The 27,771-nt window shown below is 42.9% G+C and overlaps 1 protein-coding gene and 1 long non-coding RNA gene across 4 annotated transcripts; both read left to right on the top strand.

The window, feature by feature from the left end:
• Positions 1-822: 822 nt before the first annotated feature.
• RNF2 (ring finger protein 2) lies at positions 823-25,721 on the top strand. 3 transcript variants are annotated; one of them, XM_037403956.1, is made up of 7 exons: positions 823-944; positions 17,528-17,616; positions 17,993-18,153; positions 19,288-19,503; positions 20,337-20,609; positions 21,737-21,908; positions 22,889-25,721. In XM_037403956.1, exons 2-7 carry the CDS (start codon positions 17,530-17,532, stop codon positions 22,988-22,990), a joined length of 1,011 nt encoding a protein of 336 aa, XP_037259853.1. In that variant the 5' UTR covers positions 823-944; positions 17,528-17,529; the 3' UTR covers positions 22,991-25,721. The 3 variants fall into 3 exon arrangements, with proteins under 3 accessions (XP_037259853.1, XP_037259851.1, XP_037259852.1); XM_037403954.1 differs by lacking the exon at positions 823-944 and adding an exon at positions 1,224-1,419; XM_037403955.1 differs by lacking the exon at positions 823-944 and adding an exon at positions 13,681-14,078.
• LOC119155372 lies at positions 6,649-27,758 on the top strand. Its single transcript, XR_005106703.1, has 3 exons — positions 6,649-6,658; positions 7,149-7,153; positions 27,666-27,758. It is a non-coding gene; the product is annotated as an uncharacterized LOC119155372 (long non-coding RNA).
• The last annotated feature ends 13 nt before the right edge of the window (positions 27,759-27,771 follow it).

A 27,771-nucleotide genomic window follows, 5' to 3' on the forward strand; every position in this document is an offset into this window, starting at 1 on the left:
CCATATTGACTTGCTTTAAATACTCGATCTTGAATAATCTTAAATGATGTTGCTGCATCATAAAGACTTAAGTATTAATTCAAATTTACGCTTCACAAGGTGCTCTGTTCACTTTTTACTTGCACCAGATTTAATTACACGAAGAGCACTGCTATGTTTTTGCTATAAAACAGTTAATGACAAGACCAGTAAAGGCACCGCTGAAGACCCAAAGCTCATCAACACCATCTGACAAATTGTCATGTTGCATTACGAGCGTAGAGTGGACTGGAGACACTTGAAAACACGTGAAGTGCGTTTTGTATCTTACATACAAGCACACCGCATCCCACTCCGGTTCCCGACGCCTGTTTGAGGAGCGTGAGGACAGTGGGACGCCGTTAGTCGGGCCTGGTGCCGCGCTGAGGGTCCAACCCTGCCCGGGGGTCCGGCCTCGCCACTGGGCCACGGGCGGCACGCGTGGCCCTCTCTTCGGAAAGGCGGCCGGAGCAAGGCCAGCAGGCGCCCCGCAGCTCCGCGGCCGCCTTCGGGGACACGGGCCCGGCAAAGGCCAGCCACAGGCCACGCGCTTGGCCCGCTGGGCCCCGGGGCTGGTGGCCCCGCTCTGGCGGGAAGACAGAACCTCAGCCCATCGCTTCAGCTGGCGACGGGCCGGCAGCGGCTGCTGGGGTCACTCCGGACTCCAGGCAGGGGCACGGCCGCCGCCATCCCGCCGCCCCGCTCCTCACGGCGGTAGCCGCACCGCCGGCTCCCGGGCGGGCAGGGGGGCTGCGGCAGGCTCAGCGCCGCGGTCCCCGTCCCCGCCTCGGCGGCGCCGCCGTGGAAAACATGAGATCGCAGCGATCGCCACCGCGGCTTTACCTCAGGGCGCGCACCCCTCCCCGCCGGCGACACTGCGGGCGGCTGGAGCCGCTCCGGGCCCGCGGCGCCGGCTCGGGGCAGGGGTGAGGGCTTAGCCCCGGCGCGGGCCGTGAACGGAGAGGGATCGCGGGCTGAGTGGGGAGGGCGGCGGCGGGCAGCCCCGCCGGGCTCGGTGCCGCATCGCCCGGCGCCGGCGCCGAGGAAGGGGAGCGGGAGCGCGGGCCGGGCGCTGCCGGGCTGCGGGGAGCAGGGGGCCGCGGCGGCGGTGCGGGGAGGCGGGGACAGGAGCGAGCGGCCCCCAGCCGCCGCCGCGCCCCGGCGGGGAGGGAGCGGGAGGAGGGCGCTGGGCGGCCCGGTCTCGGTAGCCCCATCCGCGCTCCCCCTGCCCAGCCCCGGCCATGAATATGTAACTCCCCTCTATTTCCCGAGCTCCATTGCGGAGCCTGCCGCTCGCCATATTGTGCTGCTGGGGCTGCGGCTGCACCGCCGGCAAGAGAGGGCGGCGGGAGGCAGCGGCGTAGCCCGGCGCGGCGGCCTGAGGCGGGAGCCCGGCGGGCGGTGAGCGCGGGGCCGGGGCGGTCGCGGGCGCTGGCGCTGGGTCTGTCCCCCTAGCGGGACAGGGGAGGGTGCGGAGCCGCCGGCTGCGGCAGGCTGCCCCGGAGGGGTGTCTGGTGCCGGCAGCGGTGCCCGACCCCGGCGCGGGGGAGGCGGAGGAGGGGCTGCGCCTCCGTGAGGTGGTTGTTATGGCGGGGCGGGGGTGTCCCGCAGCGGGCTGCCCCCCGGGTTTGGGGGGCTGCCCGGGAGCAGCCGCCGTCGGGCTCCGCCGCCCGGGCAGTGGCCGCGCAGGTGGGTGCGCTGCCCGCCCCGGCGTGTGGCGGCTCCGCTCGCCCGGAGCCCCCCGGCGGGTCCGGGCCGGGGCCGCTCGCCCCCCGCCTGCCGGCCCCGCATGCAGGGGGCTGGGGGGCTGCGGCGGGGCCCTGGGACGAGCTCCGACCCCTTCTGGTGCCCCCCAACCCGGCGCCTTCGGCGGTGCCGCAGGGCCGCGGGGAGCCCCGCAAGCCTCAGCCCTTCCCGGGGGCCGGCGTGTGGCCGCCAGACCCGGCGGTGCGGGAATATATCTGTGTATATATAGATATATATATGGGGGGGGGGGGGGGCAGTATGTGCACATGCACGCGCTGGAAGCTGAAGGGAGAGGTACCACGCACAGCTGCCTGTCACAGCCGCATAGCTAACACCAGACCGGGGAGCGAGGCATTGCCCAGTGCCTTGCTTGGGAAGGGAGAGCCGCAGAAGAGAATCACGAGCCGTTATTCTCGTTTCTGTAAATTGCCGCTGACTAAAATACAGTATTTGGTGTGATTTATTGCTCTGCGTTCCCAGTCTTTTGTTTCTCTTAAAGCCCGTGTGCATCACTGTGCTGAACAGTGTTCGCAAGGCGTGATGCTGGTAAACTGGTACTGGGAACGACCTGGCTGCTCTTGTGAAAATGTCATCGCTTCCAGCAGGGCATCAGGTGGAGAAAAACACTGTGTCGGGAGCTGTCGATGTGTCTCATCCCTTCACACTCGCTCTCACTCCTTCTGATGTGAATTTAGCACCTGTTTCTTGCCAACTTTTATACTCTGTGGTAGCTAGCTCTTCAAAATCCTTTGCCTTCCTGGGACCCGCCCCATGGCATATTCTGTATATGAAATGAACACTGAGCAACATTCTGCTTCTTGGGATTTTTGTTAAGCTGTTTGTTTGTCAGACCATCTTCTATGGAAAAATAATTGGATCAAGTGCCTAAATCCATAGAAATCCAGAGGACAGCTAGTGATTTCCAGTATGATAAATTGTAATCCAGTCCTGTTTGGAAGTGCTTGTAGCTCTCTGTAATAACTATGCATTGCACACAGGCTTTTAAGGATTAAAGGAAACTGCTTGCATTTGAAAAAAAAAAAATGTGACTGGTGTGTGGGGGTAATTATTTTTGCTTGGGGAAAATTCTTTAATCAAATATGCCATTCATTCAGTGACAAAGACTCAATTTGTCATAGGAGTTCCCTGCAGAGGTTCTCTCATTTGTATTCATCTGTGTTTTCATTAAAAACTTCTGTAATGAGATAATTTGACTTTTTAATACATCATGTCAAGCTCAGAGCTGGCATTCAACTTGTCAGCTAAGACAGGGGCGCTCACTTTGAAAGTAGTGGATATCGATAAGCAGTGTGTTTTGCATTAAAAGATACACTTGTTTGAAGGATTAGCTTTGTCAGTTTGGAGATGGGAGGAATTTTCACTGGACAGATGTTAGCATGAGCTGCAGTGTCAGGCAGCAAGCTTTGTGGCTGGATCTGGCACCGTTACAATACACTTCAGTGATGACAAGTTTAAAACATCTTTAGACCTCATTGACCCTGTGAATTGTATTTACAGTGTTTTAATAAATACCTCATTTCTGCATTCAACTTCATAATAATAGCGAGACACAGATTTTGCATTGGAGGAGTTTAACTTCTTCAGTGGCTAAAATTTTGACCTTTTGCTTCCAAGCTTTGAAGCACCAGCCCTGCTGTAGCTGCCAAGAAAAGCACTGCCTGTCGTGTCTTAGTTGAAATAGTACACGAGCGCTAGTGAAATAAATTGCATGGGTCTCCCTTTATCAATGACGCTGTGTTTTAAGAACGATGTATGTTGAGTATAAAGACTTGGTTGGGCATCTTGGTTGATGAGAGCAGAATTCTGACATTTTCAGGGCTGTGTTATTGTTAAATAGAAATATGATTGGTGCTTATAGGAAAGGCATCAGTCTTATATGGGAAATAGATGTTGGGATTGTGAATTTCTTCAGCTTTGAATGTTTCTCTTTCCCCTTGCTTGACAAAAAGAATGCAATGCAGGGGCAAGGGGAAGGTGGGGGAAAAAGGAGTTTCAAAAAATGAGATGTAAGTTTGCAACTGCTCAGTTGTATTTTTTTTAAAAGGAGCACTGGGTCTGCTCTTAATGAAGCACCAGTTCAAAGAACATGTATGAAGTATCAGAGTAAAGGGATTCCTTCCACTTCTTTTTTTTTTTTTGCCTAAATACCCTTTACCTATTTTTTACTGAGGAGATCAGTTTATTAATGATGCAGGAAGGAGGGAGATTGGAGAAGGGATGTTGTTGAGCCCCAGCTTGGTTCTGCTTGTTGATGAAAATAACTGGCCTTTGAAGCTGACCTTAAATTCTTAATTTTCTGAGGAATGAGCAGCGTTCAGTATTATGGAGCTGTTTAGACTTGTTGCAGTGGAGAAATATTTTAGGAATTATCCCTGTCTGCCCACTCCCCGCTTCTGGATGTGGAGCTTTCTTGCAAACAGCTGGGAGTTAGCAGTAGTATTCAGCTAACTAATTAAAAACCTAATCCATTCTTTACTCTTCACTACTCGGGGATAACGTTAAACAATTTTGTATGATTACTGGGTTTAAACTGTGTAAGTACTGCTCCTGTAGTACTGTTTACAAAATGTACAGTTTTATTTGAGAGAGTTCTTAAAACACAATTTATTCTTAGCTGTCACCCAGCTTTAGATGAAAGCTGTCTGGCTGCCAAATTAACAATTTTGTTTCTATATGTTTATGTCCTGAAACCAGGACATAATAGCTATTAAGTCAATCATACATAAGATGACTTGAGTCCTTCTTTTTGTCTCTACAGGTGTTGCGGGGGAGTTTATTTTCTGTTTATTAATAACCAAGCCATCTTTTGTTCTCATTAAGAGAATAAAAAATGACATCACTATTGGTTGTGGCTAGCTAGCTTCACGGTGATAACTAGGTGAGAAATTTTTGTGACTATTTAACATACCTCTGGAAAAACTGAAAACCAAACATACATCTTGATCTGACGTTCTCAGAATTTCTCCCACAATATAAACTCATGAAAATATTACTGCTTACTGCCATTTATATTAATAAATGTGATGGATAGTAAGTATGTTGTATGCTGAAGAGAAGGATAATGAAGTGGCTCATTTGACGTGATCCCAGTAGCCCGAGGAGAGCAGTATACCCGAATTGCAGTATATTTGGCTTGAGCTTCTACAATGTTTCCTAAAATTTGTTTAGGAGCATCTTGGATCCTGTAGCACTGTAACAAAGCAGCCAAAGCAGTAGTCCAAGAAGCTGATGAGCAGGCTTTTATGTTTTCTGCTGGTGGAATGCAAAATAACAAACACACGTTGGGTTCCCGATGGAAGTGAAAGCAGATCTGTGCTGGCTCCTCAAGCATTGCGGTTCAGGGTCTATTGTGATCATTTCTATGTGCCTTCAGTTTCAGACTGTCTTGGCAAGCTGGGCTCAGGAGGGGCATCTGTGGGTGGGAAGAGCCACCGCAGGGCAGGGAGCAGGAGGTGCAGCCCTGAAGAGTATTCTAACAGATTAAATATGGAAGTAATGTATCCGTTCTGTAGCTCCTGTTTGTTAACATCGTGGTAATCTTCGTGTTTGCAGTCAAAGTACAGGTTTTTGATGTTGGTGGTGCCTAACACCACAGCTGCCAGGAGGGAACCTGGAAGCCTTGACTACACTTACCTCTGGCAGGAGTTTGGTTTTGTTGTTTTTGATCTGAGTGAGCACTGTGTTGTATTAAAACTGCAAAGTCCTGAAGGTGAAATTGAATCAGTGTGTTTCATTATCACCACCAAAAGTAGGTTGAGCTGTCAGGCAAAAAACAGCTGTGGGTTGTTGTTTTTTGGGGTTTTTTTTCAGTTTGGTTTGGTTTTTCCCTTGGTGTAACTGTAGCTGTAGAAGTGATTTCTGCCAGCAGTCACCAGTCAAGGACTGCGTTTCTCCACGTTTGCAGTGTAAAAACTAAAAGTAGAAGATCTGTCTTCCAGAGACCTAACCTTTGCTGCTGAACTGTTAATGGCATTTGTGGGCATGGGAAAGATAATTTGAATTGTAGTGCAAGTACTTTCATAGGATTTCTATTAAAATGTATGGCAAACTGAAAGGTTAACAACAGGGTTACTGAAGTGATCAAACTTAAGCTTGTTGATTGGAGTGGTCAATTCTTGCTTTCAGCAGCTGTTACTTCAGAGAGAGGGCAAGGAATTGGCTAGCCTCGAAAAATGTGCCAGAAGTGCTGTGAGGGTAAGAAAGTACTGTAGAAACAAAAGCACTGGTTCCCAAGCATAATTCTGTGGGGAGGGGGTGCGCTGCACAATAGCAGGGTACATGGTGTTTTGATACAGTCACACCCGTGTAAATGCAGTCTTTTACTGCGTACTGTGAGGTCCAGTGCACTATAAACATGCTACTAGAGAATGAATTTTAAAAAGGAAAAAAAAAAAAATTGTTTGATTAAGAATATCCTAAGGCAACGTGTATCATTCCTGGCCTGTTCGTATGTATTTAGTTGCTGTGACAGATTCAACTTTTCTGGTGTTTGAAGGTTTACTTTTGTTTGCTCCCAAAAGTTTTTAATCCTTTATCCTTCCTGCTCTGATCTGATACAGCACTGAAATGAATTTTAGGCAGGGTTTTAGAAAGGCATTTTTGCTTTTCTCCTTCACAGTTGGTTATTAATTCTGAAATCTAAGGTTGAAAGAGCTTAAGAACTTCATTTTTTAAAACTCACTTATACACACAGTATAAGTAGCATGCTTCATAAAACGAGAAACACTGCATAAAATTTAACAACTAACAGAGAAAATAGCAATTGTGCTCACTCTGTCAGAGTGTCAGAGTTCTGCTTAATATTGTTACTTCACAGGGCTAAATTATGGCTTGGTGATAGCTGTTTTCCTTTTCATGTGAGTTGTTGGTGCAGGTCTTCGGCACGTTTGAGGTCAAGTGCTTGCCTGATCTATTGACCCACATCAAGAGTGAAAAGGTACTGTTCCTGTAACAGATTCGTTTTGGCTGCTGGCAGAAGGCATTAATGTTTTATCGTATTTTAGCACTCACTTTTCACGAGGTATAGATGGTGTGAAAGGGTAAGTACCAGGATTTTTTAGCTTTAATAATTAAAATAATCTTACTACCTGTTGCATTAGAACAATGGGCAATGTTTGCTTTTTTTTTTTTTTGGTGTTACCAAAAACTGAAGAGTTTTCTACTTAATCCCTCTGAGATTAAAAAAAACCCCGCAACCTAAGCTTTTTGATTTATAAATAGCCTGGTTTTGAAATGTGATGAGTTTGAGCATTTGTAGGTATGACAGCTAGAGGGAGGTGGATGAATTCCGGACTACCTGGAGGTAGCTAACATGATATAGAGGGAGTTCTTTGGCAACAGTATGATAATTTTATGTATTCCAGTTTTTGTAGCTGAAGAGATGCCCAGGAGGGTATGATACAAAACCGTAAATAAGATGTTGAACGCTAAGGACTGAGATTATTGACAGTAATGGAGCGATCCAGGAGGCAGTGTGAAAAGGCTATTGATGCTCATTGCATGGAATATAGAACTTGTATAGAATAAACTCAGATTTGAGCATCAACTACGTAAGAGCAATGTACTTGAACATATAGTGCTGATATGCTGTTACACTTCACTGCTATAAATATACAGAGAAGCACCAATTTAAAATCAATTACTATTGTTACATCCAATAAATGACTGTTCTTAACACTGTGATTAAACACACTTGAGTATGATCAGAAGTTTAATTTGGTAGGATTTTTTTTCAATTCCTTAATGCTCTTAACTTCTAAAATGGGAGGATTTTCCCTCTTCGGTCACTTGTATTAACATTAGATTCATTAAATTGTTCCATAGATGTACATATGTATAGCAGATGGTTTGCATGAGGCCACAGCACAAAGGTTTCTAAAGGCCAGGATGAGCAGCTTGACGGCCAGATTGGAAATGCTGCCATACTCCCTGGATCAATTCATTTCAGGTCCAGTAAATTGTGAATGGCAATTAACCGCATAAAAAGATCCTATGTGTTAAGGCACCAGGCAAAAGCTTTCTTCTTGAGGAAAATAAATACAGTGAAGAAACTGTAAAAGACCATGTGCTAGCAAAAGCTAGTGGGTTTCAGAAATGCCAGTGTTACTTTCTTTCCCCTCTGTCGGATGTCATCTGTCTGGTAGCCTACTGGATGTTTGATAGTCACAGCATTAGGTGTCGTTACTTCATGTTCGAGAGAGGGTTGGGGTTTTTGTGTGTGTTGAAGAGAAATGCCGGTTAAGCTTATGGGGCAGGTTGTAGGAAAATGGGGAGTTCGGGACTAGTTGTCAGGAAAATGAAAAACTCAGAACCAGTGTGATTGAGAGGGACAGTCATGTTGGGAAAGTGTCTGTAGTGTTACCGACTGTTGAGGCAGTTGAACTGCGACGATGCCTCAGATTTCTTTGCATTCCTCAGTTTTATTGGCTGCTTTGGGACATTTTTGAGGTTGTGGTCTTGAATTAATTTTGCAGCCTACACGCCCCCCACACCTGGTAGTGCTCTAGGGCAGAAATGAGGTTGTCTCTCTTTACTAACTGCTGTTCATAGACTGACAAAAAATGGATTTTTCAGTTTGACCATCTGAAAATGCAGAGCTTTATAATATTTGCTTCGGGAATAAATGCAGTTTCCCTAATTCTCATGTACTTCCAGTGCTGAGTGCCATCAAATAACTTCTCATGTAGTCACGTCCCTTCCAGATGAAAAGCTTTGTTATTGAAAGTAATGGGATAACAGGAAAAAATATTGATCTTTCTAGGGTGACCTTTACAGTGGATTTCAGTAAGCTTCACACTTTTAGAAATCTAGATTCAGTTTTAAGTGGAAAATGAGAGAATCTGACAAACAGTCTTAAAGATCATGTGCTTCCAAGCAGCCTGTAGAAATGCATACTTGAAACTTGTAATACGCATTCTGGTGACACAATACTACTAAGAAAAGGAGAATATGTTGTTTTTTCATACAGAACAGGCTGTATTTGTATTTTAAATGTAGAATTTGGCACAACCTTGAGTGTGGGGAACATCTGGCATTCATGTATGTACAAATAGTTCTGGTTTTATTATAGTTAAATTGTTTTCTCAGCCATAGTGGGGCTATATTGATATAATAGATCAAAACATATGAATGTTAATCTCTTCATTTACTTTTGTCCCTGCCCATGGCAGGGGTGTTGGAGCTAGATGATCTTTAATTTCCCTTCCAACCCAAACTATTCTATGGTTCTGTAAATAAAGCAGGAAAATAGGATGGCAAAGAACCAGAAGCAAACATTGTTAAAATGGGATTGTCAGAATGGTTATCACATTGTGTTGATTTCTCAGTGTGCATGGTGCTATCCTTCAAGTGTAACTGAAATTGGAATGACTTAAAGTAGTGAAAGGGTAGACCTGCTTTAGGTTGTTTAATCACATTAAACATCGACCGTAACATGCACCACAGTCATATGGCCTGCATTAATACACATTATTATTTACAGTAACGTAGCCTCAGGCTAGTCCCAGCCATTCTTTATTTTCGTACATTTTTATTCAGACTTAGTTTCTGTTTATTTTTTTAGCTCAAAACCAGGTTTCCAGGTTTGCTCTGTAAGAATGAAATACCGAACCCCTTCAGAATAGATCTAGGGAAAAAAGACAGAGGATTAACTATATGAGTGCCTATGGCTAATGGCTATAATGCCTGCCTTCTTCACACAGTGGAAAATGTGGTCTTTGTACCCTTGTGCAGTTGTCCAGGGAAAAGTGTAAGGGCAGCAGCTGAGTCTGCGGTGGAGGCAGATGGGTTTCTGTCAGGGTTGGCATGAGTTTTGCTTTTGCAGTAGGTTTGGAGGGACATGGAGGAGCGGAGGCTTCCTGCAGCGCCTGGGAGGCTTTGGGTGGTTGCAGGGGGACAGAAGGGTGACACTGCCTTTCCTTGGGGCGTTCGGGAAGAAGCTGGAGGAGGACTGTGCTGGCATTTGTGAGGATCTGGGGGGGGGAGTGAAGGTTGTGATTAGGGTTGTAATGATGCGGGTGGTTTTAAACACGCACAGTCAAAGCCCAGTTCAGGATCTGAGGGCGATGCCCTGCGAAGAGTCTGATCCTTATTTCTCAGCAACACTGTTGCTCCTGGAGCTGCCGGGTGCTGATTTTGTGTCTTTCATGGAGCATGTAACAACAAGCTCTAGCAAGGTTTCTTGCTCCTTCTTTGTTTGTTGGGGTTTTTTTGTTGTTGTTGTTTTTTTGTTTGTTTGTTTTTTCTTTAGTTCAGTGTTTCTGTCTCACAAATACAGTCCAAGGACATGTTTGTTTGCAAGCTGATATATTGTAAGGGTGGAAAGCATGGTGTGAATATTTTTTATCTGTTATCAGATTTGACTTCTGGAGCATGTAATTGCTGTTTGAAGTTTCAGCTTCATAGCTTCTATTAATTTGGCGTCTTTAATAGTCTTTTAATTGGCTTTGATTGTGCTTTGCAGATGATAGACTTCTAGTTAGTGTGTACAAAAGTATTTTAAACACTGGCTTTGTGTAAGTGGAGCTAACCCCTCATATTTAAATGTAGTAGGCATTTACAAAGGAGTTCACTGACAGTACTGCAGAGCATTAACTGACAGTGTTTGGTAATAATTTTGAAATTAGCCCATGAATGTACTTCTAGGTGTTCTGTGATAGTAACTGAAACTATTGCCTTGATAACATTTATTTTGTAATCTGTATCTGACCCTCATAAGTTTGCAGATTGACTAATCCGTCACCAGTTACAGCCCTATTCTAACAGCTACAAATGTTAAATTTGGGCAGATCCCTTCAGCTCTCAAGAGACCCACTTTTCAGTAGGTCGTCTAAACCCAAAGCATTTTTGCTTGCTGTTGGTCTATTTAAATGTGGGTACAGGAGAGAGAAAGTGTATTCTCAAAAAACATGTAGTGTTTTGGGCCTTATTTGTTAATTTTCCAATTTATACAAAAATACCTAGTTGTGAATTTTACTGCTGGTTCCACAAGTTCTTAGAAGATATCGAAGGAAAATGTTCTTTTTCTTAAATATGCGGTTATATCATGTGTTTACAGAAGAAACTCCCAATTTAGGCAGACCTGATGGGTATTTTCTATAACATACTAGGTATCTGAAGTTCTAATTCCGTTGTTGCTGTTTTCACACAGTTCAAACAAATGGATTCTACTTTGTATAAAGCTAGTGGTCACTGTAGTCCCTTCTGATGTTTCTTTTGGGGGTAAGGAGGATGTTTGTGTGGTCATAGTCAGCCACATAGATTGTAAAAGGTGTGTGGAGTAGATCAGGTTTCTTCAGCTTTTTATTATGGCAGTGGTTTATTCGTTGATTACTGTTAGTTGCCATCGGCTTTTCTTGGCTGTTTCACTTTCTATACAGCAAAACTAAGTAAAAATGTTTCCGATCATGAGATAAACCCATAATTAGAATCACTGGGGTTGGAAGAGACCTCCAGAGATCATCTAATACAACTTCCTGGTAAAAGCAGGGCCAATTAAATCAGGTTGTTCGTGGCCACATCCAGTGGAGTGTGCCTGTCTCCGAGCGTGGACATCCCACAACCTGTCTGGAGAGACTTTTTATTAGTGAGTGTTTTGCTGTAGCTTTATGCTTCCAGTAGAGAATTAGTTTCTCGTGTGAATTGTACTGATCAATGCTTACTCTGTCCATATGCCTTTTGCCATGACAAATAGGTTCTCATTTTTGGTTTTGGTAGGTTATGTACTTGTTGCTTTATGTCTGGCTCATGGTATGAGTCTACAGCACAAGCTCCTAAAGATTTTAAATGGGGCTTTAATGACTGTAAGAGATAATGATGGATACCAAACCATATCTTATCTCTTAGATGTCTTCAGGACTGACAACTTGAGCCTTCCATGTTGGAGATGAGCTGCACTACAGAGGCACTGTGTTTTGATTGCAACTCTGAACGTGAATCAATGAGCTTGAATTTGTTGCTAGCATAAATCATGACTGATTGTGTCAGAAGACGATTGTACACGTGGCAAACATAATATTGGATTCAACTTGCAAATAGAAAGAAGTGAAGATCTTCCCAGTAAGGGATGTTGTGACATTGAACTTGATATTGGGAGGACAAGGACTGATAGCTAATGAACTAAAAACACTTGAGCAAGACATTCCTCTCTCAAGTTTATCCCTTTTTGAGATCAGTATGTAATTGTAGTGAGCGCGGTATAAACTTGCAAAGAGGCTGTTTGAGGAGTGGTGACGATACGAGTCAACAGGCAGGAGAGGAAGGGGAGGCATGGACAAACGCGGTGACATACTTGTTCAGGATCATCGACCAGTTAATTTCAGAGCTGGGAACAAAATGAGCTCCAGGCCAGAACCTGATTCGGCTGTCTCCCAGGGATTTTGACATCTAGGGAAGAAAAAAATAACTTCAGAAAAGAGTGAATACTAAAAGTACTAGATTGTAATCTAGTACTAGTTGTCCTAGATTGCTTAACATCCAGTTGTAATCTGAGCTGCTAGTGAACTGCAGTGAAGATTAATCCCTTCAAATAGTGTCTGTCTATTCAGAACTGTATGGGGTTTGTTGGTTGGTTGGGTTTTTTTTTCCCAAATTGAGCTCTTAGGCAGAAAGTAAAAGCAGAAAAAAAAAAAATATCAGAGTGCTTTAACTGAACAAATTGAAATGAATGACTGAATTGAATACTTTGTCAAAATACGCAATTTGTCCTTAATGCTAGTCACAATATCAGAGAGAGTAAAACGTAAAACTCTAATCCTGTTAAGCTTCCAAGTAACTGCACTATGATACCTCTTTTTACAAGAACTAATCCTTTGAAAAAAAAAATGGGAATGGTTGAAGGTGCTGTTGAACTTGGCATACCAAATAGAAGCCTAACTCTCTTACTGTTTTAAGTCTAAATATTTACCTTTAAAACTTCGAACAAAAATCACTTTCTAAGGATTTAATACTGTGTAGAAATGTGTGTATTATTTTTTTAAAGAGCCTGGTGCAATTTTTTTCCCTCTAAAGTGTTTTTTCATGAAAGTATTGGAGATCAGTAGGCGAGTGCGAGTTAAAAGGCAGCTGGTATGGCTGTGGCCACACCTGAGCTGTGTTTGTGGGTTAGCTGTTCCAGCTGCTTGGTACCATTCCACCGTTTCTGTGATCTCAAGGTATTCTGACACAACCACACATGCAGTTGCACTTTAGCCATTGCCTGGGCTACAATAGACACTGCAAAGCGTTTTGGAGAATAACTCCGGTTGTGTGGGATCTCTGGTGTCCAGTAGAAAGTCCCCTGCTCCCTGGTTAAAGCAGAACCGCTATCAAGTTAAGTTCCAAGCTAGAGCTAAGGAAATCTTGAATTTTCACAAATGACAAATTTTGAGAAATAAGATTAAGGAGTGATTATACATTGGTGAATCTAAGGGTGGTAGATCTCTGAAAGGGTAAAGTAGGGCAGCGCAGGAGCAGTGATGCGGCTGCTGAGCTTCTCTTTTGCTTTGTAGCCAGTACAGCCTGCCTGCCTGCAGCGCTTGACTGTTCCGAGGTGTATTTGCTGCCAGTTGGATTTTATTTTTACTGGATGGTTTCAGGAATGGGATACCCAAATACCCAGTCTCCTGTGACTCACAGCTACATTTGAGCAAATAAGTGTATTTCAGTTATAAGAGCTTGTAAAGTGGATGTGGTGTGTGACAAGTGTGGATGTTGCTCTGCTGGAGTTTTGCTCTAAGCATGCTGGAAGGACGCTCCAGCATAAATTCCCCGGTCACTAAGCAGGCAGGAGGTCAGAGAGGGGCCTTTTCTGATGGAGTCCTTCATAGTGTGATTTTTTCCTATAACTGTCTGCCTGTTCTCCAGGAACAAGACTTATTTTGTTGTAATGTTTTTAGGCCCCAGCCATTTGTCTTCAAATTTATTTTGGAAAATAGTCTACAGATGGATGAGCACGAAGAACAAGATTGCATAAGCCCTGTTTTCCAAGGAAATCAGGCTTAAATAGCAAGGCTTTCAAATGAAGTGATGCGATGCTCTTTACTGAAGCTGGCAGACTCATCTCACAGCTCTAGTTAGGGAGCTATTTAACTTGGGGATAAAGTTTGGTTTTCTAAAAGTCAATCAAAAGTTTCCGAAGCGCTTTAAGAACAGCACAGGTGTATCTTGTTTTCTTTTGGTTTTGATGCTCTGGCAATGTGGAGAACTGAGAAACATCCTGGGTACAAAGGAATAAAATTCTACATGTTCTGATAATCTTCAGCCATCTCCCTGTTTAATCTTCTGGTTTTCTTCTGTAAAAGACACAAAGCAACTAGGTAAGTTTTATGACTAAATGCTAAATGTTAGCTTGTTTCCCTCTTTTTGTATGTTTTTTGGAGCTGGGGAATGACAAGGAATCAAACCTGAAGAGATTCATAACATCTCTGGTTCTCAGATTTGTCATATGTTCTTCTGGTTATATCAGGTGGCTCTTGCTTTGATAGTGACAGATGTGCGCACTCTGTAATTACAAAGTTTGTGCTGGAGTTTTACTGTGCTTGAGGACCGAGTTGGTCTGAAGGACTGCAGGTGTCCCTGTTGGTTAGGGTTTTTTTTTGTTGGTTTTTTTTTAATGGCTGACAGGAGTAGCCCTCTGGCTATAGCATAATTCACAACAACTAGTACTTGTTAGTGGCTCTGGGAGAAAGATGTTTGATCTGCCTACAGGAATGTGGCTTCTCCCCTTCATACCGCCCTGTCATCATTTGACTGGTTGCTTTCCTTTTATATCCAGAGGGTATAAACAAGGCATAAAGGTAAAAAAATGATAGAAAGTATAAAGTCATGATATGTTAAAGTTTTTTGCAAAAACTTAATGATGAAAGGCTCACAGGGGTATCTGACTTCACATTGCTCCTAATGCTGGCACATGTAACCTATGAAGAGATCCCATTGTCTTTGTTTATAAAGTGGAAAAGATCTGAAATGTTGAATATGTATTAATATGTTTCAGTAGGTTTGAATTGACCATGTTTCCAGCGTTCCTCAGATTTTGACTTCATGCAAACCAGGGGCAGAGGAGGTGTTTGCTAGTGATAAAGCGCACTCTGTGGATCTCTCCAGCTTTCCGCTAGCTTTAAGGCCAGTATTTTTCCTCTTAAAATCTGAGACTGCTATCACTGCAGACCTTAGGGTGAGAATAAAGCACTCAGCATCTTGGATTAGAAGCCATTAAAATAAAGATGGTCAATTATTTATCATGACACTTGTACCCTGTCTTCTGCAGTGTAGCCTCAGGCCTGTAGGGAAGGTTGCAAAATAAATGATAGTGTTAAGACACTTGTTCTCCAGATTAATAGGTTTGCTGACAGTCTGGCATCTGGAGAGCTGCCGTTCTGTGTCAGCAAGTGTAAGCGTGCAAGTTTGGGCAAGATACTGCTTGTGCTTGCGATGATCTCTTTACCTGGGGCCGCTTTGATGGGCTCTTTACTGTGATGGAGTTGCATCATGTTGGGAGCAGGGTTCTCTTTTAAGAGAGGCTGGATTTACTGGGATTTAGTTGTCTTAATCTGCTGCAGTCTGACTGAATGCTTCAGCAGATTTTTGGGGAAGGGTGTGAATGATTAGCAGCTGTGTGAGTTTCTTCCAGTAGCTGAAATGATAGTTAAATGTGTCAGCTTTAAAAGCACTCAAGAGTAGTATCCAGTGCAGACACAGAATAATAATGTTGGGTCTCTGTTGGAACAACCCAGTGGCACCAACACATAACAAAAGTCCTCACCCTGGGGGACTTGACTTCCCAGAATTACCTTAAATGACAGGGGAGATTAGAACACAGAGAAATACTATTTCCTTTCTTTGCCACTAGTACGCTTCTCAACATTGCTTCTCTGCTGAGATGTGTCACTTAACACCATCATTAAATTCATACCTCTGAATAATTTAAATGAAATACCTGGAATTCTAACAGGACAGTGCAATGCTTGGCCAGACTGGGAGCTGGCAGCCTGCAGCAGGGTTGTGGTGGCACGTCGCTCTTCGTGGGGAGGTGAGGTCCTAACTGGACATCTTACTTTCCTGATCCACACAGAGAAACATGTCTCTTGTGACAAGTAAACTGTATTTTTAGGGCACAATATTTATATAGTAAAAATTGGAGTTGACAGTCTGTCATCTCCTAATTATTTCTTTTGATGCCTCTTCAGATGCTTATTACTTATTAGACGTAATAGTGGACGTGGCTACTTCATGTCAGGCTTCCACCACCACCACCACCTTTTTTGGTAAAGTAAGAAAACTAATTTCTGTGCTTGGGTGAAAGTAGGTATAATAATCTTTGCTGCACTGCTTCTCTTGCTTTTCCCTCCACAATTAATTAAAGCTTATAAAGTAACCTTGTTCTCCAGAGAGGTTGACCCTTTCATGTAGAGCTTGATGAATCAAAAACTGGATTATAATGTATCTGGTAGATGACAATAGGATCTGCATTTGGCTGCTGATTTCAAGGGTCTGAAATACAAACCTAGATTTAAAAAAATGAAAGTGATAAAAAAGGAAGAAAGTGCTTCTGCTTTTCCCACCTAGTAGAAATGTCTGCAACTGCAAGCTTGCCTCTTAGATGGTTCCATTCATTTTTTTAAACATAGCCCACAGTCTGGGATACATTTTCCTTCTTCTTAACGCAGGTAGTTTTTGAGAGATGGGGAAGATTGCTCCTTCTTCCCCAGTGTGAAAACATTTTCTGTTCAGAAACATCATTTTCTTCTATCGTTTTGACCCAACTTTCTTTCACATCAGTGGTGACCATGTGTGGTCATTTTGCCTCATCTCATATGATAATCCCAGAATTTGGATGGGAAAGCATGATGGTTTCTCTGTGTTGTTTTTTTTTTTTGTGTGTGTGTGTGGTTTTTTTAATGAAAAGGTGATGTGTGCCTTTGCCTGTAAGCAAATTCTGCAGCAGTGGTTGTGGAGTGTATCAGTCGTCTGTTGATGCGGTTAGTTCTAGCTCTGTCCATTTCCAGGAATGCCTGTCTACCACTACTGATTAAAAAAAAAAAAAGAAAATTGAGAAACCCCTAGTAATGTGTGTATGATTCGGGTTTCTGAAACTTAAAAACTTCTGACTTTGTCCCCCAAGTCATTGCAAATCAGGTGTACATCTGCTGAAGCCCAGCAGGACACAGAAAAACTGAACCTCTTGGTTGAAATGACCCAGCAATAATCTTCCAGCGTTCTCTAACTTGTGCTAACCCCTAGCGATGCATTTTCAGGAGGAAAAAGAAAGGCAGTATAGTGAGCTTCCAGTGAACGTGTTTAGCTGGTTTTCTGTGTGTGTGTACAATTTGGACCTTCCACTTGGTTAGGAAGTAGACTGTACTTGACCCGTATGCACGTTTGTAAGTGGATGTTTTATGGATGTTTTCCGCATCAGGTGGCATTTGCAGCTTTCACATCACACAGCCAAAGTTTTATGGCCTTCAGTTCTATGTCACTTTTGTTTAACAACCTTAATTGATTTTCACAAAGTGTTCATGGCTGACTGACTGCCTTAATTTTTCTGGAGGGGTGTTGGGCATGGAGTTATCCGCATGGCATACAGTGGAGCCCGGTACTTGGATGAACAAGTGTTCCCCCTGTGCTTCTGCTTTGTTGGCACAGAGACTGCTGTGTCTGTGTAGACCTGGGGGCTCCCTGCTGGCCAGAGGAGCCTGCCTGGGAGCGGAGCTGGCTCCTGCCCCCAGATGTATGGGACTCTGCAACTTGTTTCTCTTTTTCTTCCCAGCCATGTCTCAAGCCGTGCAGACAAACGGGACGCAACCTTTAAGCAAAACATGGGAGCTCAGTTTGTACGAATTACAAAGAACACCTCAGGTAATACGTGCTTGAGAGCTGGCCTTTGTGGCAGGGCTTTCTTTTATACTCTGTAGAATGTGAAGCTTGATGTTTAAGGTTTTCTTTTTCCTTTAGGACTAGTGTTAAATGCCTATTCTAAATGACAGAATATATAAAAGAAAAAAAAAAAGTCTTTCCAAACCAAAACCTCTCCCATAATGTTAAAAGAAAAAGTTTCATCTTTGCCTCTTTTTCCCTTTCTTTAGCAGTATGGGTATGTGTGCTTTACGTGGTTATATATGTGTCTGGGTTTGTCTTTTGACTATGTTTCTCTTTAAAAGAATAGTACAACATGCAATCTTTGTGAGGCAGTTACTAAATTCCATTAAAGAACTTTTACGTTGTTTTACACTAGGAAGCAATCACCGATGGCTTGGAAATAGTGGTGTCGCCCAGGAGCCTGCACAGTGAACTGATGTGTCCCATTTGTTTGGATATGTTAAAAAACACCATGACGACAAAAGAATGTTTGCATCGCTTCTGTGCTGACTGCATCATTACAGCCCTCAGGAGTGGGTATGTAAATATTATTACAGGGAAAAGGGGTTTCACTTGAGATGAAAATGTGATTGAGAAAATCCTTGAAGTCCTGGGTACTGATGGGGAGCAGTTCCTTGCCTGTGCACTGCAAGTCTCTGCACATCTTCTGTATTTCACTCTTGTGTGTTCAGCCAGCTGCGGCAGATCCAGATCTGGCTTTTTCCTCATGAAAAATCATCCCATAATTTTGTTTCTTGCAAGGAGTTGAAAACCTCTTTTTTCTTTTTTTTCCTTTTCTTTTTTTTTTTTTTAAGATCCAGTAAAAGCAAAAAAACCCCACCTACATTACTTACAAAAATTAGTCTTGCCTTTTCCTAATAATAAATGTCAAATTGTGTGGCCCTTCAGCAGTAGTTCTGCTTTCAAGCTTCACTACCAAAACAGCCTATGCTAAAGGACAATTTTTTCTTGTATTCTTCAGTTACAGGTCCATATTTCCCAAAAGCTATAGAATTCTGCAGTTATCTATTTCTGATAATGGCAATTACCTGTGGTCAGAGGTCACACTTAATTTGCTGTGCCTGTGTAACTTCTGATGAGTAATTAGCAAGAATACATTAGAGGGAAACAAGAAAATTATCAGCAGTAGACATCTATGTTTCAGCTACGGAGGCCTCTTCCTCTTACAGCAAAAAAATTGGGTGAATCTGATGTTTTAGTTAAATGAGAACAAAATGGTAGGAAGGACAAGGCTTTTTAGTTTTCCCAGTAGTTAGTACTTGAACTATAGAATAGTTCCTTAATCTTTCTTTTATTCTCTGTGTGTTAGAAAGACTATGCCTTAGTATCATTTGCACTAGACATGCATTTTTTTCTTGGTGAAAATCCAGCCAGACGGTTAAGGGAAGGAGCAGTTTGCAGAGTGGAACTTTTGAACTCTTTGGTCTAAATACAGTTTAGATACATATATCTGAAAACTAGACACATGTTTGGGGTTTCTGTTTAAATATCTGTACCTACCTGATCTGTCAAAAGATAGACGCCCCATTCCAGATTTACTGTAAATATCAAGTTTTAGTGAGCACTTTGACTATGAATTGCAGCATTAGGGCAGGCTTTTGTTATTGCAGGGGAGTTAGTATTGTTTTCTTCCTTCTTGTTCATGTCCAGCAACAAAGAATGTCCCACATGTCGTAAAAAACTAGTTTCAAAACGATCACTGAGACCAGATCCAAATTTTGATGCTCTCATCAGTAAAATTTATCCAAGCCGAGATGAATATGAAGCTCATCAGGAGAGAGTGCTAGCAAGAATCAGCAAGCACAATAACCAGCAAGCTTTAAGTCACAGCATTGAGGAGGGATTAAAGATTCAGGCCATGAACAGGTACGTAATCCATGTCACTTGTCCACAGGTAACCTTGTTTGCCTTAACACTAAAAATACACTGTCTGTCCTCACTCCCTGTATAGCTTGATATTCCTCTGCTCTGAAGTCTGCCAAACTAATTTGTAACCTTGGGCAAAATAATTTTTAACCTTTTTTCTACTAATAGAAACCTTTGTATTGCTCCCTGCCACTTCTGTGGCAGCCTGACGTAGACATTTCAGCCTAGCTTTGCCAAATTATAGCTATCACGTCTTCAAAAATAAACTGTAATATAGTGAATCCTGTACAAGCGTATTACCTTTACATGCAAATAAATGCACTTAATACCAGAGCTTAGGTTTTAGTTGTGACTTAATTCACGAGGCTGGAATATATATGGTTTTTACACAGTAGTGAAATCCAGGGGATGCATTTAAACCTAAGAGAGCCATCTGGGAAAGAAGCCCCAAACTTCATGTCATGCTGAATCATGGTGTGATTTATATTTTTAATCACCTGTGGATTCATGTTTAGATCAACGTAATGGTCTGAAGTTGCCTGAAAAATAACTGTATGAAGTTAAAAATTTTCTTACAACATGTTTAAAAGGTGTTTGAGGGATAGGAAAAAATCCATAGTTTTGTCTGTGAGTATATTTTCATAAGAAAGAACGAATTATGGTCTTTTTTAAACTTTAAATATCTCTGAAGAAACATTTAGTGCTTGTGTGTGCATATGCCTGACTTCTGGCTTGGTGGGGACCGGGAGAGGGAGGAGTTGTACGAGCCTGTGGGCCTGTGTTGGGTGAACTCTGAGTGCAATTAGTGTTTATTTGTACCTGTTTCTGACCAGGTTACAGAGGGGCAAGAAACAACAGATTGAGAATGGCAGTGGAGCGGAAGATAACGGTGACAGTTCCCACTGTAGCAATGCCTCAACACACAGCAATCAGGAAGCAGGGCCTAGTAATAAGAGGACCAAAACATCGGATGATTCTGGGCTAGAACTGGACAATAACAACGCAACTGTGGCAATAGACCCCGTAATGGATGGTGCTAGTGAAATCGAATTAGTTTTCAGGCCTCATCCAACCCTCATGGAGAATGATGACAGCGCACAGACGAGGTAAATGTCTCCTGTTCCTCTTCATCTATTCTGCTGTTATTTTTTGGTGCTTTTGTTTTCTGTCGCTTCTTGGGGCTTTTTAGATTCAATTTACTTTAGTCATACCACATCATGTTTAACCATATGCACTCTTTCCCTCTTTCTGCTCCAAGTCAAGTAGGTGGTACTGCTCAACTATTACCCAAAATACAGTAACAATCTGTTTTAAGCCTTTGATCACAATAAAGATATGTTTTTAAGGGTTTTGTAGTGTTGCAGTTCACAGCAGGTGCTAGGATGATGGTATAATATCAGTCCCTTTTCTAAGATTCTTTGGGAATAAGCAAACCTTGTGTAAGTGTCAGCAGTTTTCAGAGCTTTGTGTCAGTGGGATTTCTACGCTGGAAGCTTTTCCTGGCATTTTTTTCATGATCCAGTCCAAGCACAGACTGCAGATTTTGGATTACAGCAATGAGCAGTCTCAAGGAGTTTCCTCAGGTCTCTTCCTGGTGCTCTCTCCTAATGAGACATCTCTGTAGTGTTTAGAAATACATTATACGCTTCAGCCAGCTTTTCTTTTTTGGTTTGGAATTGCAAGGGAGTTCTGGGGGGGGGGTTATGAAAGGCAAAAGGAAGGCTAAGCTTCTGGGAGAGGCCTCTGCAGCATTTGCCAGCCTTTAATTCTTGCATGAATAATTGAAGTGAGAATGGTTAGTGAGGCAATAAGGAAAAGTAACGGGGAGCAGAGGTGCAGTGTGTCATGTTCGTAGCTTGCCCCTTAGGGTTTTCTGTCCAGGCACTTCAGACTGTATCTGTGCTTGGAAGATTTCAGCAGTCATGAGTAGTTCTCAAACCCCTTGGCAACATGTTACAGGTTTTTTGAATTTGAGCAGATGACAGTGTAGTGCTGTGCTCTCTACAAAGAGCAGGAAGGCCTGTGGGAGAAGTGTCAAAAATATGTATGGGCACTTTGGAACAATAGTTTGCAAAGTTGCTTGCGTGTCTTGGGTGAAAGCAATTAACACTGTCTGTGAACTGTCTTCAAAGGCCTTTTCACGCTTGATGCTTAATATCTGGGGGTGTTCCACATGTCTTTTTCCCATACCTGCAACTCAGACGTCTGATTATCTTTGTGGTTGTTGTCACAGGTACATCAAGACCTCAGGCAATGCCACCGTTGATCACTTGTCCAAGTACCTAGCTGTGAGACTGGCTTTGGAAGAGCTTCGTAGCAAAGGAGAATCAAACCAGATGAACCTTGACACAGCCAGTGAGAAGCAGTACACCATTTACATTGCTACCGCCAATGGGCAGTTCACTGTAAGTAGAACTTTTAACCGAGAGTAAAACTGAGCATCAGCCATCTTTGATACAGGTTCCATTAAAATCCACTCAGTTGGACTTCTCCTGAGTTGGCTTAGGTGTACAATTCATAACACCATGTTTTAGGTGTAGAATTCATAACACCATGTTACTTATTTAGAAGCAGAGCAATTGCTTTTTAGGAAAATTTATACAGCAAAAGTTTGGTTAGTAGAAAAGGAGGGAAATAAATTACTTGGGGGGGGAAAATCCAGGGATGCCAGCAACTACTAGCTGACTCATGCCATTGTTTTACAGTTAAAATGGAAGAGGAAAAATACTACTTTATCTGAGGCTCCTGTTTCAAAAGCAGATAGCTGTAGCACCAGGAGGCGTCTACTGTTAGGTGGCGTTTCTCCACGTCTGTGTAGGCTTCCAGTATTCTACTGTGTATCAGCTGTGAGTACACTTAACGGAAGAATCCCTCCTCTTGGTTGCTGACTTCAGAATACACAGATAAAACAGCAAGGCAGTATCACAGTGAAATTGAACTCTGAGCCTGCTCTTGGCTGGGGCGTTTATCTGAACAAAAGTCTTCTGGTTAAAGAGACGGGCAAATGCTTTGCAGTAAAAGTCTGTTTCAAACAGCTTTCAAACGCGACTACAGATTGTCCCTTAGAAGCAGAGATGCTTTTGGTGTAAATACACTACTACTCCCTCTGTAGAGAGAGCGGAAGGAGGAAAACTGAAGTTTACTTTATTTGCAACTAATACTCACTTTGCAGAAGTGTGTTTTGGTGCTGTTTTAGTGAGATCAGCAGTTCAGAATCGCTTGCGTTGTGGGGTTTTGGTGCCAAGTGGCTAGCTAGTAACTTGTGCCACATTATTGGCGACTTCTCCAAGTTCAGCACGTTTCTCCGATTTACGTAGTCTGTTTCTACAGCACTACCCGTGCAAGCCATCGGTTACTTCATTTCTGTTTTGGTGTTCTCTTCTAGGTATTAAATGGGTCATTTTCCTTGGAACTGGTCAGTGAGAAGTACTGGAAAGTGAACAAACCCATGGAACTGTACTATGCACCAACAAAGGAACATAAATAAGCTGTGGTGGAAAACTGAGATGGGACTAACTCTTTTTATAGCTATGACTTCTTTAATATTAAAAAGAAGGCACCACCATTATCTTCATGGACAATACACATGATGCCTTCAGGCTCTCTCAGTATACTTATTAATATGATTAGACAGTATTCTGGGTTGTATTTAATTTAGTCTTTGGTTTGGGCTTTTGGTTTTTCCCTAGGAGACTAAATGACCTTCTCCAGTGCATTCCAGTGTTTGACATGCTTTTTTGTTCCTAATGCATGATAACTGAACGAGTGTTCCGGTTTGGAATGTCTTAATTTTGTCCAGGTAAATCTGGATTTCTAATACATTTGACACAGTTATAGTAGCCTCTGTGAAGTATTGAGCATTGGATGGCTGAGTAAGTCTATTCAATAGTAACATATGCCAAGGAATGTGTTAAATGTTGTAATTTGCTAATGGCTGTCCATATAAAAGATTGGTAGAGAATTGATTTCTGATAGTCTTGCAGCTAGAGGTAATCCGATTCCCTAGAAAAGATGTATTAATAATTTTCTTGTGAAGAGAGCTGTAGTGAGAAAGCGGACACTTTTAAAACCTTGCCGTTTACTGGGCTTAACACTTCAGTGCAAGGTGATTTATGAGATTGGTTTGCTTTTTAACAAATATTTCAGTCGAGAAAACTCCCAACAACCTAACCCCGTAACTCCTCCCTGTGTCGAACACACCAATCTTGATGCATTCTGCAGTTTCCCGTCTGGCCCTGTTGCAGTGTTACCCTGTCCTCGCAGGCTTCATTGAAGATGATCTCTTGGAAGTTCTCTGCTCCCTAGAATAACAAATTTGCATTGTGAATGTATTGGAATGTTCTCTAAAGAACTGTCCTGAAAATTTATTTTTTTTTTTTTTTTTTTAAAGCAAATCCCCAAAATTCCAGCACACAGACTTAATGCAACATTGAAATGCTTTGCTTTGTGGAATTTCTGCTACCCCAGCTGTGAACTTACCTGGGCTTCAGTTTGAGTAGGGAGGACTTCAACTGTAAGCTGCTCAAAGATTTTAGGTTTCTGTTTTGTTTCTTTTCTTTTTTTTTTTTTTTTCCCCCATAGCTTTAACAAATGTGGCTTAGCACTTTGGAAGATGATTTTAGTACTTGACAAAGTTTACCGTTTAGTGTCTTAAATTTAGGTTCAAGTTTTAAAAAACTTGGCAGTAGGCTGTTGTGTAAAAGTCCAGTAGCTACTGTTTATTTGCATGTTAAATTCCTCTCCCCTTGCTCTGGACCTTGCTGTCACTTACTGGGGGTTGCTTTACCTATTGGCATTGTGTCCTAAGGGAAATGACGCCACCATGAGATTCCCTTTGCTGTAAGACTTGCTGATGTGCTGATGAAGCCTTCACCCATTTGCACCTGAAGCTAGCAGGAAAAGTTGCTATGATAGGTGGGAATATACTTTAAACCGTACGGTTGTGCTCCTTCTTTGTCTTGCCTGTAGTTAAGACTGGTTTTGGCATGTGGTACGTAAGTATTCAGATGCTTGGGGATTCTCTGGGGAGGGAAATGCCCTTCCATCACTTCTGTCTTTCAAGCTTAGCACTTGTAAAAATGTGTCCATTCCAACTGATGTTTCAGATCAGCTTTATCCCAATGTGAAAACTGCACAGGCTTCTTTGAGTAACTTTTATAATTTCCTTTTACTGGAAACTTTTTTTGTGTGTGACATGAAATGGCAGTTTCCAGGCCCCAGAATGCCGAGGGGGCAGCTTTCAATGACATGCGTTATTCATGACTTTCTGGTGAAATGTTGCATTGTATAGACTAGTAGTGCATGTCCACTAAGTATAATCTGGGGGGTGGGGGATTATAAACGCTTTAAAATTTATGGGGAAATTTCTAGATTAGTTGCAGCATACCTTCCCATTGTGATAGCTAAGGTAATGTCCAGTCCCTTAAGCAAGAGAGGTGTTTGTGAAGCTGAGCAGTCTGTCTAGGAGCTGTCTGTCACTTTGTCCCCAGTTCTTTAAAAAGCGTGGGAGAATGTGAAGCTTTTATTTTCATGTTGTAGTGAATTTACTGAATATTTATGTTCTTTAAATATTATATATATATAATGTAGTTGTTTGATTAAACCATTGATTGCACTGTGACTCTTAGTGCTATAAACTATTTTATTTTCAAAATGACTTTACTCTTCCACCTTTTAAAGCCATGCTATGTTAGGTATGGGTTAGCCTAATAGCTCTAGTAGCCAACTAACTCATTCTCAAATTGACAATAAAAGCAAAAATGTTATCAACAACCTGTTGGAACTTCCAGTGTTGCTTCCTCTTACAGTTCATAAAGCAAGCCCTTTGGACAGCTTTTGTTTGCTAATGCTGCTGTGGTTGTGGTGGCCAGAAGGAAGGGCGAGCAGGCACAGCTGACCTCCGCCAGCATGGATGCAAGGCGTCTGGCCGGAGCACTGTTAAAAGTCCCTTGAAAATGACTGAACTCCCCTGGGCATCACATGCTTTGAATGAGACAGAGGCGCAGAGAAGACAGCAGCTCTTCCAGTCATAGGTGCTGGTGTGCCAGTGGGAGCCTGTAGCCCGAGCAGCGGCGTCAAGGGGTTTCACAGCACTCGGGTTAACCCCAGCAACTCTGGCTGCCTTGAACTTGTTAAGCAGCTTCAGCAGAAAACAGTGTAGGGTAACTAACAAATCACTCGGGCTAAGGTACTTTGTTAAAAAAAGTCATGTTCTGTTCCTTTCCTTGTTTTATTTCTACAGCTACTACAACTTTTAACCAGAAGGATGCACCTCGAGTTAAGAGGCAATGCTTGTGTACAGTAAGCATAGGGTTTCTTGAGATGTACTGAACGTAAGCCATCTCTGATTGCAGGAGGTTCCTCTCTCTGCCTGTACTCCCGCTGCTCGCTGTGCTGACACTGATCTTCAGAGCCTCCTCTGAACAGCTTTAACTCTCTTAGAAAGCTTCCCTCAATCACAGCTAAACAGAAAACACCCAGAGCGCTCACGGGCAGTGGCTCAGTGCTGTATGCAGCGGGTAGGTAAACGTGCTCCTCGGCTAAAAAGCATCAGAGGTGCCACTGTACTACCCATACCGGTAACTAGATCATATCCCAAAACTTCGTTTTCCATCATTCTCTGGTGTTTGTCTTGCAGCATGCTGGTCAGCTGATAACCTAACACTGATTTCAGTACCCTAATGGTTCCAGCATTTACTCAGTTCTGATTTTCTGTTGAGCACAAGCCCCTTGCAGTTAACACCTCAGTGCAACAAAGATTTGTGGCATGCTGAGGGTTTGTCATTAGTGATGGTGGCACAGCATGCATGGCAAAGTACTATGCCAAGTATCAGCTCAAGCTCCGTGCTACAACATCGGCCAGCTCTAAGAATTTCAAGAGAATCAGCAGGAACCTTGGCCACCAACACCTGCATTATTCTGATTTTTCTTCTCCTGTATTTACTTCTTAGCAGCCAACCATGGCAATATGGATTGCTGATCGCAACAGCTTTGGGTCATGCTGCTGGGCGCAGAGCGCTCTGCACTGCTGTGCTGTTAGTGACTTGTTTTGAGATGCAGCCAAGCAGACTGCTGTGCTCCCCAAACCCCATTTCCATGCAGCATGAGAACAACGTAGTAGTCATACCGTCTAATAGAATCAAGAAATAACAAGGAGAAGCCCTTAAACAACAGCCTTGAACCAATGCTACTGTTCTGTTAACTCATTAATGCAGGGCTGACCCTACCTGATGGGAAACTGAGACAACTAATTGAACAGAAGAATTCTCATAGGCCTGAGTAACAAAACACTCTGCCTGCTGGCCACTTAAACCAGGCAAAACTCCCTGTCCCAGATTGTAACGGCTCCTGCCCATCTGACAGAAGAATCAGAATTGTATGGCCAAGCCCGAACTTTGCTTTCTCTGCTCCTCCTGCTCTGCTACAACCACCAAGGAATAGTTGCTTTGACTTGGAAAAGCTGCACAGTACCTTCTGTTACTTGGGAGGAGCTGTAGAAGTAATTGAAAATATTTCCCATAACAGGCTTCAGTTAAACTTTTGTTTTAGCCTACTTTACTATTATACTTTATCATTACTACTATAATTGGAACACCATCTTTTGTTCCACTTAACTGACTTCATGACTGATTCTATCCCACTTAAATTGACACTGAAGTGAGCAGTGTGACATCTGCAAGCAAAACTTTCCAATAGTGTCTCTGCTTAAAAAAAATAAATGCTTAGTTCAGAACTAGGGAACACTAACTTTTCTTTCTCCTTCTATGTCTTTTTCCAATTTGATCCCAAGTTATCTTTGGAAAAGAACCATAAACACCGAATTTCTGAAGGAAGCTTAGATTGTTGCTGTATCACTGCTGAAGTACATTCCGTTATCCCTTTAGTGGTAATTTTATTTTTATTTTTTAATTAGGGCAGAATGAAAATAACTCATTACCAAAGCAGTCCTGAATTTAAGATGGTATAAGAGGCAGTAACTTAATTCTGGCCTGATGGGAGCTTAGGAAGTTTTGCTTAATAAGGAGTGTATCAGTCATGTTACTCTTGGTTGGCACTCAGATGAGAGGCAATACTCTTACTGTGACATTTCAGAGATGGGCAAGAGTAATAACCCCTCATATCCTGCTCTTAGATAGCCTGGCCCCCACCATGCTAAGTTTGAGCACCAGATCTGTGAAAAACTGCATCAACTACTTCGATTGTGATAGCTATTCCCACTTCAAGTGAAATAGACAGAGGTGTCTGAACAAAGTTTGGGAGAAAGGAAGG

Source organism: Falco rusticolus, chromosome 11 (assembly GCF_015220075.1).
Source record: "Falco rusticolus isolate bFalRus1 chromosome 11, bFalRus1.pri, whole genome shotgun sequence".
NCBI classification, from domain to species: Eukaryota; Metazoa; Chordata; class Aves; order Falconiformes; family Falconidae; genus Falco; species Falco rusticolus.